Below are 18,178 nucleotides of genomic sequence, written 5' to 3'. Positions count from 1 at the left end.
TCACACAGGCCCAGCTAGACAGCCCTGGGGTCGGAGATGCTCCCGGGTCAGGCTCTGGAAGACCTGGTGCGCACACAACCTCCATGACCCTCCACCCTCACTTCATTTTCTCGGCAGAGCTCTCTGAAAGGGCAGGAGCGCAGGAGGAGAATAACCCATCCTGGAAATCTCACTGTGGCCGCTTAGCCTCCCCCGGGGCCCAGCACAGGCGAGGGAGTGGGCCGCGGCTATGCACACGCCATCCTGGGTACATGTCACAAGACCTGTGACACTCAGCAGGGCCCGCTCTTGAAAGCTACAGCCCGTTGCTGCACCCTGACCTGTACCAGGCTGGGGCACCAGGGTCCCACGCTTCAGGGTGAGCGGCTTGGAGCGGCCCCGGGGGGGGGTGGCAGGCTGGTGCAGTGAACCTTCCCAGTGACCCTGTGACCTGACAACAGTCCCTCAGCGCCTGAGCTGCTGCCTGTAACTACACTGAGGGAGCCTCCCCAGCTCTGGGCGGCCACAGAAAGGGAAACCTGCTTAGAGGAAGTGGACGTAAGACGCCTTCTCTTCCCCCGCCCCCCTTCCCGCGCGGCTTGTCAGGTCTGGAACGACAAGTTCCACGTCATCCCAAACTTGATCAGGGGCCAGCAGCCCAAGCTGCTGTTGATTCCAGGAAGTGGCTTCTGAGGAACAGCGGCCACCCTATGGCTGTTCCTACTTTGGAACAATTCGCAGGGGACGGCGCCTGGGCGCTGGGAACCCGCGGGGGCCTGCGTGCGGGGCTCGCAGAGCGCCATCTTGGGAAGGCAGCTCAGACTGCATGTGGGGACATGGCCTCGAGACCCACGCCTGAAACCCAAGCTGCCACACTGCCTTCAGGGACAGAAGGGACTGAACAAAGGAACACGGGCCACGCGTGTTCACGCCTGCCTGTGGGCTGAGGAGGGACCAAGTGCCCGGGTGTCCTCCAGCCCTGGGCAGGGGCCGGGCGGGTCTGCCGCCTCCTCTGCTCACCAACCCTCTGTGGGTAAGTGCACTTGCCACTGGCCCTTTGGGTTCCACAGCCAGGTCCCAGACAACTGTCCCCCTCGCCGTGAGCTGTGCCCAGGACATCTCTGCCATGACCTCAAAGGCACCACATCTGAACCAAGACTCCCCACCTCACCGTTACACAGCTCCAGCTCCTGCCCCCTCCGCCTGTGTCCCTCCACCCGGCCCCTGGGTGGCACAGCCGACCACTACTTCCCGACACCACCAATCGCCTTCTTGGGGTTGCCTCGCCTGGTGTTTCTGACTCTTCTTTGCTGCGAGCAAGACGGCAAAGCTGCCGAAGACCGCCTCCCTGAGACCCGAATCCTCAACACCTCCCTCGAGGCGCTCACAGCTTGGCCGGGACCCACGGGACAGATGCTTACACCCCCCTCGCCTGCGCTCACACACTACGCTCAGAACTCAGTAAGCGCCGCTCCTGCAGCCCGCTCCGCGGCGCGCTTGCCAGGAGTCCTCACAGTCCAGGCCATCTGTCGGGCCTTCTCGAGGACCATCCTTCTCCCTGGCCTGTGCCCGCCTTCCCGCACCCCAGACATTGTCACTTGCATGTAGTAAAAGTTCCCACACCTGCGCTCTGGGGCAGCAAAGGAAACGAGAACGATGAGTAATAAACGGCATGCGGCGCCGACCTGATCATGCCCCCCGCTGAGAAGCCTGTGCCTGGGGACGCAGGGCACCCTCGGCACCCGCACGGGGCAGCTCTCGCCCTGATGGGAGGCCCGCCCCTGGAAGCGGGTGGGGGGCAGTGGGTGGGTGCTTCTGGCTTCCCTGGACGATAACCAGCCCACCATGACCTCCCACCACTCTGTCCCCTTCCTCCTGAGCAGAAAGCAAGGTGTGTGGGGCTGGGTGACCCTGGCTGATTAGAAAGGCTTTGAGGTGAAAACCACAGGAAGGGAGGAGGGAAGGGGGGTGGGGGGGTGAGAGCTGACAGTTTCCCGAGCTTTTCCATAACTGTGCCGTGTAGATGCAATTCTCACATGGGAAAAGAATGCGTCCACATTGCCATAGATGTTCCCAGACTGAACAGAAGGTCAGAATGTGGCTATTTCAGTCCCTGTAAACAAGGAAGGGGTTTAGCTAAGAACGGAGTTCAAACCTTGGAATGTATTAACAAGGACATTTTAAACAGAACACAGAGACATCCGGGAACACAGCGCACCGCGGAGGGGTGGGGGCTGGGCAGGAGGGGGTCAGGCTCCATGTGCAGAGTGGCCTCTCCCCGCAGAGCCTTTCCCGAAGGGGTGGGGGCCCAAGCACGCGCGCATGTGACAGGACACACAGGGAGGAAAATACACGTAAACAATCTCGTCTGGATCAGTCACAAGGGTCCCGTTGAAGACCACGGAGAACGCTGCTCTCTGAAAGAATATTCTACAATTCTAACACATTTCATGTCCGTTGTCCTTGATCAAAAAGATCGGCCTGTGGCCCTCGGTGCGGGGGCTGCTGCCGACTCCTGGGGAGCGACGTGTCCTCCCGGCAGTAAGAAGAGGGTTTTTCCCCCATCCTCCTACGTGCACTTGACCTATTTACCAGTGATTTCTCCCCTGGGAATCTCTCCAACACGTATTCGTTTCTCCCCAAAGTCAAGTAAGGAGAATTCCCCCCTATTCCCCCCCGCCCAAACTCCCAATCAACATGGGACATCGTTTTCATTTTATACCTCCTGGCTTTTTAAAAAAATCAAATGCCAGTGTTAACGTGTAATAAAAAACCTAGCTACTAACATTTCTGAAGGTTCATCGTCTAGAGTCTCCATGAGAACAGTCTTCTGAAGTTGGAAACTCCCCCCCCACCCCCACCCCNTCTCCCATGCCCACTGGGGGTCACAGCCAGGGGGAGCGGGATCGATGTAAGAAAACCGCAGAGCCCAACCCTAGCACCCCTCACCCCCCCCCCCCCCATCAGCGCTCTCCAACGGCACACTCTGAGCAGGAGTGTGGACCAAAGAAAGGCTTCTTTGTCCAGCTGTCAACACGCCCTCATGTGGAAGCTCCTGGAGGCTTCTGCCCGTCCCAGGGAAGGGTCCTCTGAGAACTGAGGGGGCCGCACCTAGGGCTGCAGGAGGCAGCTCTGTCCTGCCACCACCGTCCTGACTTCCCCTGGACTCACGCCAGGCGGGCAGATTGCTATCCGTTCACAGTAGGATTCCGGAAATTTTGTAATGTTGAAAAACATGCCTCAAACATGCGGCTTGGAAGAAAAAAATAGATTTTTTTAATTACAAGCATTCAAAAGTCAAGCACAAAAAACTGATCCAACCCAGTGTAAGATCACCCATCCTCTCATACTTAAAATGCTTAGTATAAAAATACTCACTCTCTTGGTTTTATTGACATCTTTTATGTTTCGTTTGAAAATATCTCCAAACTGTACAGAAAGGTCAGACCATGCGTTCACAAGTAACACACTATTTCTTAAAATTATACAGTGTAAAAGAGTAAAACATTTTTATTATATTTTTTCTTCGAGAAAAACAGATGTGTGATAGAGGCTGTGGCAAAGTCTTGAAGGGATCAAAACTGGGCAAGGTCTGTTCAAGCCTGAAACAGAAAGAACACGTGTGAGGGGAGACCTCACCCTCCTCCAAGCTCACGGGGGAGCGAGCTCAGGGCGGAGACCCCCCGGCCGTTCGTGGGGGCCTCTCTGCAGCAGCCTGTGTGCGATTTCCTGACCCTCCCCCAACCCCTCCCAGGAGCAGCGCCTTAGTTAGATCCACGGCCAACAAATACCGGAAACCGCTCAAGACCTCGGTCCTGCCCTCGCAAGGCAATCACCGCCGGGACTCTGCCGTGCGCTACGGTTTGCTTCACTCATGCAAAGACTGCCCGCGGCACCTCTACCGTTACTCTGTCCAACTCTGGGTTCCCGCCCTCCTACCAGGACGTCAGGCTCCTAAATTTATGGTTGTGGAAAAGGTACATAAAGGGGCACCTGGGTGGCTCACTCAGTTAAGCATCCAACTTCGGCTCAGGGCAGGATCTCACGGTTCGTGAGTTCAAGGCCTGTGTCTCCTCCGTGGGATTTTCTGTCTCTCAAAAAGTTTAAAAAGGCACACAAAGGCCAATGCAGAAGTAGCTCTGCAGATACCAGAATTCTGTAGAGAAATGCTTCTTTGTGTGTGGGAGGAAGCTATAAAGAAAGTGGCATTAGGAACCACCCATCCGACTATCTGAAGTTAAACTGATTTGGGAAGACGTGTATTTAGCAGTTAAGTCCTGAAGTGAGAAGCATCCTGTGACCACTCTCCAGCATCACTAACCGGATGATCTGGGTAAATACTCCTATGCAGAACCGACCCGCACGGTACTGGCTGCACGTGCTCGTGACCCGGTCAACCCTGGTACGGCCTGGTTTGTCGGGGACGGCAGAAGGAACGGGCCCCAAGTCAGAAGATCCAGCATGATCACCACAGACCCATGGGCCACGGTACAATCCCTCCAGGGAGAAATCGGGGTGCAGCTTTTGAGGGCAGGGATCCGGACATTCAGAGCCTCACCTGTAAGGCGAGCGTAACACTCACCAGCCTCCTGAGCCCGTTGCCACTATTCAGTTAGTGCTAGTACATCAGTTTAACTGTGCTTTTTCACACAGGCCCAGCTAGACAGCCCTGGGGTCGGAGATGCTCCCGGGTCAGGCTCTGGAAGACCTGGTGCGCACACAACCTCCATGACCCTCCACCCTCACTTCATTTTCTCGGCAGAGCTCTCTGAAAGGGCAGGAGCGCAGGAGGAGAATAACCCATCCTGGAAATCTCACTGTGGCCGCTTAGCCTCCCCCGGGGCCCAGCACAGGCGAGGGAGTGGGCCGCGGCTATGCACACGCCATCCTGGGTACATGTCACAAGACCTGTGACACTCAGCAGGGCCCGCTCTTGAAAGCTACAGCCCGTTGCTGCACCCTGACCTGTACCAGGCTGGGGCACCAGGGTCCCACGCTTCAGGGTGAGCGGCTTGGAGCGGCCCCGGGGGGGGGTGGCAGGCTGGTGCAGTGAACCTTCCCAGTGACCCTGTGACCTGACAACAGTCCCTCAGCGCCTGAGCTGCTGCCTGTAACTACACTGAGGGAGCCTCCCCAGCTCTGGGCGGCCACAGAAAGGGAAACCTGCTTAGAGGAAGTGGACGTAAGACGCCTTCTCTTCCCCCGCCCCCCTTCCCGCGCGGCTTGTCAGGTCTGGAACGACAAGTTCCACGTCATCCCAAACTTGATCAGGGGCCAGCAGCCCAAGCTGCTGTTGATTCCAGGAAGTGGCTTCTGAGGAACAGCGGCCACCCTATGGCTGTTCCTACTTTGGAACAATTCGCAGGGGACGGCGCCTGGGCGCTGGGAACCCGCGGGGGCCTGCGTGCGGGGCTCGCAGAGCGCCATCTTGGGAAGGCAGCTCAGACTGCATGTGGGGACATGGCCTCGAGACCCACGCCTGAAACCCAAGCTGCCACACTGCCTTCAGGGACAGAAGGGACTGAACAAAGGAACACGGGCCACGCGTGTTCACGCCTGCCTGTGGGCTGAGGAGGGACCAAGTGCCCGGGTGTCCTCCAGCCCTGGGCAGGGGCCGGGCGGGTCTGCCGCCTCCTCTGCTCACCAACCCTCTGTGGGTAAGTGCACTTGCCACTGGCCCTTTGGGTTCCACAGCCAGGTCCCAGACAACTGTCCCCCTCGCCGTGAGCTGTGCCCAGGACATCTCTGCCATGACCTCAAAGGCACCACATCTGAACCAAGACTCCCCACCTCACCGTTACACAGCTCCAGCTCCTGCCCCCTCCGCCTGTGTCCCTCCACCCGGCCCCTGGGTGGCACAGCCGACCACTACTTCCCGACACCACCAATCGCCTTCTTGGGGTTGCCTCGCCTGGTGTTTCTGACTCTTCTTTGCTGCGAGCAAGACGGCAAAGCTGCCGAAGACCGCCTCCCTGAGACCCGAATCCTCAACACCTCCCTCGAGGCGCTCACAGCTTGGCCGGGACCCACGGGACAGATGCTTACACCCCCCTCGCCTGCGCTCACACACTACGCTCAGAACTCAGTAAGCGCCGCTCCTGCAGCCCGCTCCGCGGCGCGCTTGCCAGGAGTCCTCACAGTCCAGGCCATCTGTCGGGCCTTCTCGAGGACCATCCTTCTCCCTGGCCTGTGCCCGCCTTCCCGCACCCCAGACATTGTCACTTGCATGTAGTAAAAGTTCCCACACCTGCGCTCTGGGGCAGCAAAGGAAACGAGAACGATGAGTAATAAACGGCATGCGGCGCCGACCTGATCATGCCCCCCGCTGAGAAGCCTGTGCCTGGGGACGCAGGGCACCCTCGGCACCCGCACGGGGCAGCTCTCGCCCTGATGGGAGGCCCGCCCCTGGAAGCGGGTGGGGGGCAGTGGGTGGGTGCTTCTGGCTTCCCTGGACGATAACCAGCCCACCATGACCTCCCACCACTCTGTCCCCTTCCTCCTGAGCAGAAAGCAAGGTGTGTGGGGCTGGGTGACCCTGGCTGATTAGAAAGGCTTTGAGGTGAAAACCACAGGAAGGGAGGAGGGAAGGGGGGTGGGGGGGTGAGAGCTGACAGTTTCCCGAGCTTTTCCATAACTGTGCCGTGTAGATGCAATTCTCACATGGGAAAAGAATGCGTCCACATTGCCATAGATGTTCCCAGACTGAACAGAAGGTCAGAATGTGGCTATTTCAGTCCCTGTAAACAAGGAAGGGGTTTAGCTAAGAACGGAGTTCAAACCTTGGAATGTATTAACAAGGACATTTTAAACAGAACACAGAGACATCCGGGAACACAGCGCACCGCGGAGGGGTGGGGGCTGGGCAGGAGGGGGTCAGGCTCCATGTGCAGAGTGGCCTCTCCCCGCAGAGCCTTTCCCGAAGGGGTGGGGGCCCAAGCACGCGCGCATGTGACAGGACACACAGGGAGGAAAATACACGTAAACAATCTCGTCTGGATCAGTCACAAGGGTCCCGTTGAAGACCACGGAGAACGCTGCTCTCTGAAAGAATATTCTACAATTCTAACACATTTCATGTCCGTTGTCCTTGATCAAAAAGATCGGCCTGTGGCCCTCGGTGCGGGGGCTGCTGCCGACTCCTGGGGAGCGACGTGTCCTCCCGGCAGTAAGAAGAGGGTTTTTCCCCCATCCTCCTACGTGCACTTGACCTATTTACCAGTGATTTCTCCCCTGGGAATCTCTCCAACACGTATTCGTTTCTCCCCAAAGTCAAGTAAGGAGAATTCCCCCCTATTCCCCCCCGCCCAAACTCCCAATCAACATGGGACATCGTTTTCATTTTATACCTCCTGGCTTTTTAAAAAAATCAAATGCCAGTGTTAACGTGTAATAAAAAACCTAGCTACTAACATTTCTGAAGGTTCATCGTCTAGAGTCTCCATGAGAACAGTCTTCTGAAGTTGGAAACTCCCCCCCCACCCCCACCCCGCACCCTGAACACACACCCCGCTTGCCTCTCGCAGGGCGCCCGTGGCCCAGGAACCAGCACCGAGCACCGCCAGCAAGCCGCTAACCCGTGGGGGTCCACCCCCCACACATGGCCAGAGAAGGCTGGGCCTCCACGCGGGCCCACGCGGCCGGAAGCAGAGCTGTCTCATGTCAGGCCTCCACACTCCGTCTTCCCACGGACAGACCCAGAACCAGGGAGCCCCAAGCTGAACATGGCTAGTGTTGAAGACCTTCCCCCCCCCCCCCCCCCCCCCCCCCCCCCCCCCCGCCGCCGTACCCGGTCTGGCCGGCGACCAGCAACCTAACGCGGATCCTCCCTGAGTGCCGGGTCCACCCCACCTCGGTCCTGCTCCGGGTCACCGGGCCCTTCCGCTGTCTAACTGCAGTCACCGTGTGCTCCAGCTGCTGCTGCTTCCCGACGGCGCTCATCTGCATTTGCCCTGAATTACTGATGCTTGGGTCAATTTATTGCATTTAAAAAAAAATTCTAACTTGCTTCCAAAAACTTGTATGGGTAGCTTTTAACTGGTCCTTAAAGTTTGCCAGAGGACGGGAGACAAAACCCACAAAATCTTGTCTTTTAAGAAAGTTTTACCAGGTGATAACATTTGTAAGAAAAGCACGGGCGGTGCTATTAAAAGAACCATGACAAGCTAACGCACCAGAAGGCTATGGGATTAGTGGGATAAATATTAGCCGCCATACACGAGGCGTAAAACCTTTACCTGCTCTAGGCTGGTCAGGGGCAGAAACCTATCAGTGGGGAACAAGACCGCAAGTGCGGGCTGCTGGCTTCCTGTCCAGGCAGGAGGAGGCAGGATCTGAAACTGGTACCCGAGGTGTGTCTGCCAATGGACGGGTGCTATTCTGAGCAAGAAATTACCTAAGTCCCAGAAATGTGGTAGTGACCAGCTTGGCTAGATCTGCCCGGTTCCTGTCCTTAGCAGGAATCTCGCCCTCTTTCTGACTCATCTTTTCTTTATAGACCCTTTTAGGGATGAAATTTGCTGCCTTATTTGGGCCGAGACATAACCACTGTTGGCCTGCCCTTGGCACGGCTGTTGTTCAAGGCCAAGTTTTCCAGAGAGACTGGAAGCCCCTTGTGTCATACCCGGGAAGCCGGTCACCTCTGAGAATGCTGCATTATTGTTTTAAGACAACACTTACTAGGAGAAGCTGATGAGTTAAGGAGTAACAGCTGGTATCAGGTGAAGAGATGAACAAATCACCAAAATCATCGCCCAGTAGGAAAGCCCAGAGTGGTGGAAATCAGTAAGAATCCTACCTGATTCGGTTATGCCCAAGGGCAACCACTTAGTCCCAAAGAGGGTCCTGAGACTGAGTCATCGGGAAAGGGTTATGTTCAGCACAACTGGATTAATAAGTCAGAAGGAACATACATCTCAAAAAGATTTTCACCCAAATGGTGAATTTCCAAAAAACGGTTTAAGGGCTTGAAGGGGAAAGTGTGATTTATCTGTAAACCCCCTCAGGAGGAATCGCTCCTTCCACAGGCTGCGGAAGGAGCAGGTGTGGACAGCCTTACCAGGCAGCAGCCCCACCAAGTAGGGTGTTGTGCTGCGAGAGCCCCCTCTCCCGGGGTGCCCCTCCCTACATGGGGTGGGGCCGGAGATAATGAAGAGCAAAGCCCCGACCCCAGCCTCCACACCAGCGTGTCTCCGCCCAGAGCACCCATCAGAATCATCATGGGGCGGGGGCTGGGAACACCTAGATTGCTGGGCCCCACCCCAGCACTGGTCTACACCACCATGCCCTGCCCAGGACACTTCCCAGGGGACCTGCTGGGCCTCTGACTGTGGAACTCACCGGCACGCTCCAGTTTTGTAGAACAGCTTGAGGACAGTCGCCACCACTGAAGATGGTGTTAATACCCACAAGACAGATTGCAGCCACCATCACACACCTGGAACCTGGGAGGGAGGAGGAAATCGCCCATTAACAGGCTGCAGTGACTCCCAACCCGGGGCCGGCCCACTTCCCTGAGTCCTCATGGCCAGCCTGTTCTGAGGGCAAAGAGCAGACAGTCCATGTCAAAGGGACCAGAGGCCTCCCGTGCAGAGCTGGGGACAGGTGCCACGTGAGAACAGCCTTACGCCAGCAGCACGGGAGCTCTCAGCGGGAAGTCTCAGGTCACGGTCAGAGGGGAAGGAGTGTGGCCCCCGCGGGCGGGGAAGGGCACTGGAGAGAAGCGTGCCCCGGGAGATGCCGTCTCTACACACTCACTCAAGGCTACGGGTGTGTCTGCCGCGTGGGGCCGGGCAAAGCTGCACACACACAGTCCTGAGCGAGGACTGTTCAGAGGCCCCGCTGGGGGAGAGGCTCAGGACCTGACAGCTCTCCCCACCCCAAAGAAAGGAAGCGCCCCAAAACCTAAGCGACTCCAGGAGCTGCTGCAGAGCACAACGCTGGGCAGCCCAAGGCCAGGAAAGCAATCCTCCAGGAGGATCCTGCGCGGTCACAGGCACCAATGAGCTCACTTTTGCTCTAAACACCTTCTGGAAAATAAAACCTAAAAGGAAACATTTGTGACTATATCCTCTTCCCTAGGATTTGAGAATTTTGAAATAGGAGGGTGCTGAGGCGCAGCAAATCATAAATTCTTAATGTTCTTCCGCAGGCAGGACTGCCTCTGCGCCAGCTGGTTTTCACGAGACTTCCCGGGGCTGGTGCGGGAAGCGGACCCCGGCCCGAGGTCGCCAGAGGCCCTGCTCCCCACTGACAGGCCTCAATGTCCGGCCCCGGGGGCGCTGCACTCCTGCAGACAGAGCGGCCGATCCGGGCACACAGGGCTTCGTGAATGGGGGTGTGCAGGGTGTGGCTGCAAACCCCGGGTTCCCCGTATCGGCCACACTGGTTTGCTGGCACAGGAAGCTGCCCCCCGCCCCCCACTGGGGGTCTGGTGTCACGGGTGAGGCTGAAGGAAAGCCTTCCCAGGATAGTTCTCTTCACAGAACTAAGGAAAAATAAAGTTTTCCCCAGAATGTCACTTTAAAAACATTAAAAGAGAAGTAGATGAAATTCCAGTTTCCTAGTAAAGGCCGAGCCATTTGAGGACAGGAAAATACTCGTCTTTGCAAACAAAACCCATCAGCTCACCCCATGTCCCCCATCTCGTCTGCACCTGCCAAGGAATTTCGAGGGAGGGCGCCTCAGGTGCCTCCCAGGAAGGCCAGACCCACACTGCCCTTTCAGGACTTCCCACCACCAGCCACATGCCCCACCTCCCGCCGCAGGCAGGGACAATACACACGCCAGTCTGTTCTACTGGGACCCTGTGAGAGCACTCCCCAAAGAGTGTAAAACACCAAAGTCCAAATGGTATTTTTAACTTTAAAGTGAACACGCAGGCCTTGTGAATTTCCCTTTCCAGCCGCGGAGATGGGCAGGTGGGGTGGGGGGTGGTGCAGAGGCCCCCGTAGGTGGGTGGCCCTGACCTGTGCTGTGAAGGCACTGAGATCCCATATCCTGGTCTTCAGACACAGCTGCCCTCTTTTTTTTTTTTTTTAATTTTTTGTTTTAATGCTTATTTCTGAGAGAGAGAGAGAGAGAGAGAGAGAGAGACAGCATGAGCAGGGGAGGGTCAGAGAGAGGGAAACATAGAATCCAAAACAGGCTCCAGGCTCTGAGCTAGCTGTCAGCACAGAGCCCGACGCGGGGCTTGAACCCACGAACCATGAGATCATGACCTGAGCGTCTGGTCAGACGCTTACCCGACTGAGCCACCCAGGCGCCCCCAAAGCTGCTCTCGTTTAACTTCTCCCAGGGACCGTCAGGCAATTCTCCCAATGCATGTGCTCAGGGGTCTCGAAGCTCTCCCCGCCAAACTCACAGAAAACAGGTAACGGGCAAAGGCAGGGAGATCACAGCTTTGGTGGCACTGGGCTGTCCTGACAGTGTGGCTCGCGGATGAGGTCAGGAAGCGCTTGCGTGGCTAGCAGATGTCTGTGGTGCTGTAACTTAAGGTACCTGGGAGGGCGCGGCAGTGGCTGGGAGGGGTGCCCCCCACAGTCCCTACGTGAAACGGGATTTCAGGCCCAGCCCTGCCTTTACAACGGACACAGGAACCCACCAGAGCCCAGGCTCAGGGAACCGGAACCAGGGGGCGTGGCTGCTGACTGGGAAAATGGACAAGCCGCACAGGGGAGGCAAATGAGCACCCAGCATGAGCCCACCGCAGTGCAAGCCTGGAGACTGGGCAAAGGGGAAGGCAAGAAGACTGGAGGAGTAGAATTCTTGCCTACACTTGAGTGAAGGGAGTCTGTTCTGAAAAAGAACCCCACATAGATGTGGGGGGCTCTGGGTCTCCGCCTGAATACTAAGTGCCAGGCTGACCCCGGCTCCTCTGGCCCGTAACAGTTACCTTCCCCCCTCGCTTTGCTTTTTTCCCCTTAGCGCTTCTCACCACCTGACTTATTGTGCTTAATTACAGTGTTTTATTACCCATCTTCTCCCTGTTCCAGAACGCCAGCCCCGTGCAGGCAAGGGTTTTGTCTGCTTTTGTTGCTCTTTTTTTTTTAATGTTTTATTTATTTTTTTTTTTTAGGAGAGAGAGAGAGAGAGACAGCGTGAGCAGGGGAGGGTCAGAGAGAGAGGGAGTCACAGACTGAAGCAGGCTCCAGGCTCTGAACTGGCAGTCAGCACAGAGCCCGACGCGGGGCTCGAACCCACGAACCGCGAGATCATGACCCAAGCGAAAGTCGGACGCTTAACCGACTAAGCCACCCAGGCGCCCCTGCTTTTGTTGCTCTTATAACCTCAGCAGCCAGAATAGTACCTTGCTTGCTGCAGACAGACGCTCACTGGGGAAGTTACTGCATTAATGAACTTGAGGGGGAAAGGAGATGCGGCTAACAGGAGAAAGGGGAGCAATTCAGGCCAAAGCACGGCCCCTGGGGAGAAGGCAGGGGTCCCCGCAGGAGCCACGGTCCTGAGTTCCAAGCTCTGTCTTGACATCCTGCGCCTGGGGCTCCCTGGACAGTGGCAGCATCCCCCAGGCCCCTGTCCTCGTCGCCACAGACTAGCCCCTTCCTCCCAAAACAGAAGGAACACGCACGGCTTTACATTCCAGTCTTACTATCTCTTGCCATGTCCTTTGCTCATTTGTTGATGCTGTAACTACACATGCTTTTAATTTCTGTGCTCTGGTCTTGGTCCATGGCCAGGGAAATTACAGAGGAGTTCTTAAAGAACACCCTCCCATATCCACCCGAGCTCCTAACTTTTTAAAAAATTATTCTTTAACTACATTTGGAGACCCAGCAAGAAAAGCTGTGTAACTCTCATTCCCTGTAAGTTGCTAAAAACTTGCTCATGCTGGGGGCACCTGGCTGGCTCAGTCAGAAGGGCATGTGACTCTTGATCTCAGGGTTGTGAGTTCGAGCCTCCTGTTTTGTGTAGAGATTACTTTAAAAAAAAAAAAAAAAAACCCAAATTTTAAAATAAACAAACAAACAGGGGTGCCTGTGTGGCTCAGTCAGTTAAGCCTCTGGTTAAGCATCCGACTTGGGTTAGGTCATGATCTTGCGTTTGTGAGTTCGGGGCCCTGAGTGGGGCTCTGTGCTGACAGTTCAGAGCCTGGAGCCTCCTTCAAGTTCTGTGTGTCCCCCTCTTTCTGCCCCTCCCCCACTCTCTCTCTCTCAAAAATAAAATAAACAAACAAAAAAAACCTGCCCATGCTTTCCTGTTCTCAGCATTTCTGGAAAGCGGATCATTTTCAATGACTGTTATGTAATCTGGAGTTGTCTACCCCGTGGCTGGGCCATTAGCAAAACTCTAGTGATGTGCAGACATAGCTTGCAGCCAGACTAAACACCATCAAGCAAGATGATGAACAAATTAAAACACCAATTACAGTCACAGCTCTGATGGTCTTATTTATGTCACCAATGAGGGTAAAAACCGGCACACCCACGCCTCTGGGACTTTCCTAACAGGTTCATCCTGGAGCGGCCTGAGGGCTAACTCTCTTTAAAATGTGTATCCGTGGGGGCGCCTGGGTGGCTTAGTCGGTTAAGCTTAAGCGTCCGTCTTTCGCTTAGGTAATGATCTCGCGGTTCGTGGGTTCGAGCCCCGCGTCGGGCTCTGTGCTGACTGCCAGCTCAGAGCCTGGAGCCTGTTTCAGAGTCTGTGTCTCCCTCTCTCTCTGACCCTCCCCTGCTCACGCTGTCTCTCTCTCCTAGAAATAAATAAAAATATTAAAAAAAAAAATGTGTATCCATGACGCCCAGCCATTAGAACTGGAGTTCCTTAGGGCCACAGGCCTCGTTTACACATTTTTATACTTAGTACAGAGCAGACACATAATATATGTTTATTTAAAGAATAAAGAGCTTGTTTACTTTTCTAGTCTGGTCACTGATTTCCCTTCAGAAAGGGGAGGTCAGAGTGAAGAAATGAAAAATCCCGGGAGGGCCCCTACGAAACGGGCCCCGGACTGTCGAGGACTTGGAAGGGCGGCATCCCTGTGCTCCACACACCGGAAATGACGGCCAGTCTGTCTGCTTACAGGTCGTCATAGCTGCGACCATACCTCACTCCTGCTCTCCACAGAGGAAGGAAGTCCCCTCTGCAGAATGGAGGAAGGCCACGTGGCCTCGTGGTGCCCCTGGTTACATTTAGCCTTGCTGCAAGATTCATTTTACTCTCAAATGTTTAGTATTTCATCAGAACCACTGTTTTCACTTCTAATTTACACTTCCCTAAGATTTCACGGCCTCGATTATTAGCTGTCCTGGAAAGGACTGGATCCAAGAGACCAGAAGGATGGGAGACTGGAGCCCTGGCCTCCAAGTGTGCTGGTAACGAGTACAATTACCCACCCTCCTTGCTAATACCACTGCTCTGCTCCCTCCAGACCCCGAGGAAGGGGCAGGCCCGCGGCCCAAATTTAGCTCAGAACACAGGATGCACCCTGATGTTCCATCCGCACGGAGACCCGACAGCTCGCCGGCCACACTTCGGAAGGGGAAACTGCTAGCCAGCCCTTCTTCCGTAGCCACTGCGGCCTCCAGAGCTCTGGAAAGATAGGTCTGTGGGGAAGGATGGTCCGGAACTTAGGTGGCAGATAGAAACAAACCGCCATCTTCCTGGCCGGGACCACGCAACCGCGTAAGGATGGGTCTTCCCTTCGGCCTATGTAAATGCTTACAAACATCCCGTCCTTCCCCAGGCCAAACGCCACCACCATACTTTGCGAACTGAAACTGCCAGATTCAAAGGTATTCTCTTCTCTTACTCCACTTTCCTACACCATCCCATACTGCTCACCCGAGCAGCTCACCGTAGCCAAACATCTGGGCTCTAGCCCTCCCTGCGGACCCCGTACATCCTGGGGAGCCATGGTTCTGTCCCGCCCTCCTCTCTCCCAGTTTCATCAACTTCCTCGACCAGCCACTTGCACTGAACGCCAGACCTACTTTCAACCCACCAAGGCTCTTGTGAGCCTCCGGACCTCCGGTTATCTGACCCGAGGCGCCTCTAGGGGACACCACCAGCCTCTGAAGGCCGAGATGAGCACAGGCATGGGACAGAGAGTTGCCCACATGCAGCGCCTTCTGGAGGCACACGACAGCGCTGCACCAACATCATCCTGGGAATGGAGGGAGGGTCCCTCATGATGAAATGATTGAGGGTTTTTTACGTGAAGAAGCCAGTGCTGGGGACACGCCACTTAAAAAATTAATTATTGGCGTATGGACGTGGAACATGGACTTGGGAGTCCTGGATGTGATGGACCCTAGAATCCACCTCCACCTCCAGGCTTAAAAATGTTTCTTTCAGGAAGAAAAAGTCTTCCCTCAACAGTAAGCTTTTAGATTTCAAAAATTAGTAACATATTTTTAAATACTTTAGGTACTTACTGCGGACTGCTTTTTCCCAAGAAATTACATTTAAAATATAATTGCCATTCACTAACATTACCATTTCATATAAAACAGGTAATAACATAATTTCAGAATAAGGGACAGATACAAGTAGTTTTAAAAAAGGAATCTAGGGGCGGCTGGGTGGGCCTTCCTTTCTTTTTTTTCTTCCTTTCTTCCTTCCTCTCTTTCTCTCTTTTTTCAGAAGTTTATTTATTTTGAGAGACACAGAGCACGAGTGGGGGAGGGGTAGAGAGAGGGAGACAGAATCCTAAGCAGGCTCTATACTGTCAGAGCAGAGTCCGATGCAGGGCTCAAACCCATGAAACTGTGAGATCATGACCTGAGCCAAAACCAAGAGTTGGATGCTTAGCCCACTGAGCGACCCAGGCGCCTCCATGATCTGTTTCTTGAGTTACGAGCCCATGTCAGGCTCAGTGCTGACCCTGTGTTAGGCAGACATATGTACATAATTTTACAAGAACTCTTTAAATTTTCTAAATGGATGAAGGTCTAGTCCTTCCCTACTCTCATTTTTCTTCAGTTTTGTGAAGGAATGATATAAACTAAAAGAACCGTAGACTAGACTATAACATTACAAAGACTTTCCTCAATTCAGGGCAGACTCCCCAAGTGTACACACTAGTTCACAGTAATGGTGCTTTGTATATAACAGAAATTCAGTCAAGATACTGAATTTAAAAAAGCATCTGGAATTTTATAGAACTGATAGATTTATAGGAAAAAAGTTATTTGGGGGCTGCCTCAGTCAGTGACTCATGCAATTCTTGACCTAGGGGTTGTGAGCTTGAGCCCTAAGCACAGAGTTTACTTAAAATCTTAAAAAAAAAAAAAAATTCATTTGATGGTTCTTGGAAGCAAGGTTAGGCCTAAAATAAAATGGCACAGGGGCGCCTGGGTGGCTCAGTCGGTTGAGCCTCCGACTTCAGCTCAGGTCGTGATTTCACAGTTCTGAGTTGAAGCCCCACATCGGGCTTGCTGCCGTCAGCGCAGAGCCTGCCTCAAATCTTCTCCCTCCCTCCCTCAGCCCTTTGCCAGTTTGCGTCTCTCTCTCAAAAACAAGTATTTTTTAAAAAATAAAAATAAAATGGTACAGAGATGCCACTTTAGCATATAGCTTCCTTCAAGATAAGAAACGTTAAGGAAAGTCTATTGGAAACAGCACTCTGTCGGCCTTCAGTCGAAAGACTAGGCGTTACAGAAAGATTAGAACTTACCCGAAGTTCTATTTTTTTTTTTAATCTATTTTATTTATTTATAGGAGAGAGTGAGAGACAGCGTGAGCAGGGGAGGGTCAGAGAGAGAGGGAGTCACAGACTGAAACAGGCTCCAGGCTGGCGGTCAGCACAGAGCCCGACGCGGGGCTCGAACCCACGAACCGCGAGATCATGACCTAAGCGAAAGTCGGATGCTTAACTGACTAAGCCACCCAGGCGCCCCAGAACTTACCCAAAGTTCTAATACGCATGCATGCAGGGAAGTTAATTCTGATAAGTCACTAAGACCCCAGAGACCCAGCACTAGGGGTGCTGGGGGGCGAGGCGTGCCTGTGACCAGACGCAGGTGGCTGTGTGCGCCAGCAGCAGGCGAGCCGCCACTTCCTACCCAGACGGGCGGACACCTGCCAGGGGCGCTGGCACACCGGCTGCTGACTGAAGCCAGGCCGCGGTGCCTCGAGCCAGGGTACCATCCTCCCTCTTCCCCGACCCTGGGTGCGATCTCCGGGGGGAGACGCGGCGCCGCAGAGGCGGCTGTGGGCGCGGGAGAGCGACCGCTCCGTACGGGGTGCGCTGAGCGCCTGCCGGGCCGGAACTCAAGCCAGGTACTTACATAGTATTCAGCAGAACTGACGGGACTTCCAGCCCTGAGAAGTAGCCTCGGAGGGAGGGAGCCAGCGCATCTGGAAAGACATGTGGGGAGAAGGCGGTGAACCGGGGCTGCCCCTGAGCACTGTCGTCCCTCGCAGGGCGTCCTGTAGGCGGTGGAGCCCTCTAACACTCACCAGTGGGCAGGGGATGAAAAGTATCAGAAGAGCGCCCCGAGAAACCTTCCACACCCCCCGACGGACACGGGGCCAAGCTCAGCGAAGACCCGCCTGGGGAGCACCCCAGGCCCAGCAGCTCCCATGCTCCCACCACTGGGCTATAGTCTGGCCCAGTGAGTCCGTTTCTGCGGTCAGTCAGCAGGACCTCGGCTAGGGGAGGGGTGCCTGATGGTTTTCTAGGCAGGGTGTGGACGCATCCGCCTGCTTTCACAAGGAAGGGGTGGTTCACGACCCACCCATGCCGGCTGTCTGGCCACGACATCTTTGTGATTCCGCTCCTATTCTTTTAGAAAAGGGGTTCTGGCTTCTCGGCACCGTGGGGTACCTGGTACCCCATGCCCCCGGCTCGCTCTGCTGAGAAGCACCTGCAGCCCCATCTCTTCCATTAGGTTTCTAAAGCGTAAGGCCAGCAACAAAGCAAATGGATCATGTGATGTTCTGTCCACTTGGCAGAATGTTCCCGTTTCTGTGCGGAGGAAAACGTGAAGTAGCAAACAAAGGGCAAGTGCACTTTGGCTTTAACCAATGTCCACCTGTTGGGAACATCCGTTTTGCACCTAAGCCTTTGGACAGAAGCATAAAATGCCCATCCACCGCTGCTCCTCTGTCATGGAGGAGGGAGAGCAAACTACACCAGAGAGGAGAGCTGCTCAGGGGGGCTGGGCGGCCCTGGAGAGCGGCACCCTCCCCAGTGTTGCAGGAGGCAAAAGATGGCTCTACGAACTTGGCCTGGCCCATCGTG

The 18,178-nt window shown here is 55.0% G+C and overlaps 1 protein-coding gene across 4 annotated transcripts in view; it reads right to left on the bottom strand.

Annotated features, from left to right (window-relative positions):
- Positions 1 to 3,344: 3,344 nt before the first annotated feature.
- The window catches only part of RBPMS (RNA binding protein, mRNA processing factor), a 177,851-nt gene continuing 163,017 nt past the window's right edge, over positions 3,345 to 18,178 (bottom strand). For 2 of the 4 annotated variants that reach the window (XM_039220800.1, XM_039220807.1), the window contains 2 exons: positions 17,223 to 17,292; positions 9,330 to 9,419 (listed from right to left, as the gene is read on the bottom strand). In XM_039220800.1, the coding sequence (XP_039076731.1) occupies positions 17,230 to 17,292 (63 nt within the window). In that variant the 3' untranslated portion in view covers positions 9,330 to 9,419; positions 17,223 to 17,229. The other 2 variants (XR_005526122.1, XR_005526120.1) reach the window with 2 other exon arrangements.

Source organism: Hyaena hyaena, unplaced genomic scaffold (assembly GCF_003009895.1).
Source record: "Hyaena hyaena isolate Hyena2069 unplaced genomic scaffold, ASM300989v1 scaffold_17, whole genome shotgun sequence".
Classification (NCBI taxonomy): Eukaryota; Metazoa; Chordata; class Mammalia; order Carnivora; family Hyaenidae; genus Hyaena; species Hyaena hyaena.
This window is presented reverse-complemented; position numbering and strand designations above follow the sequence as displayed.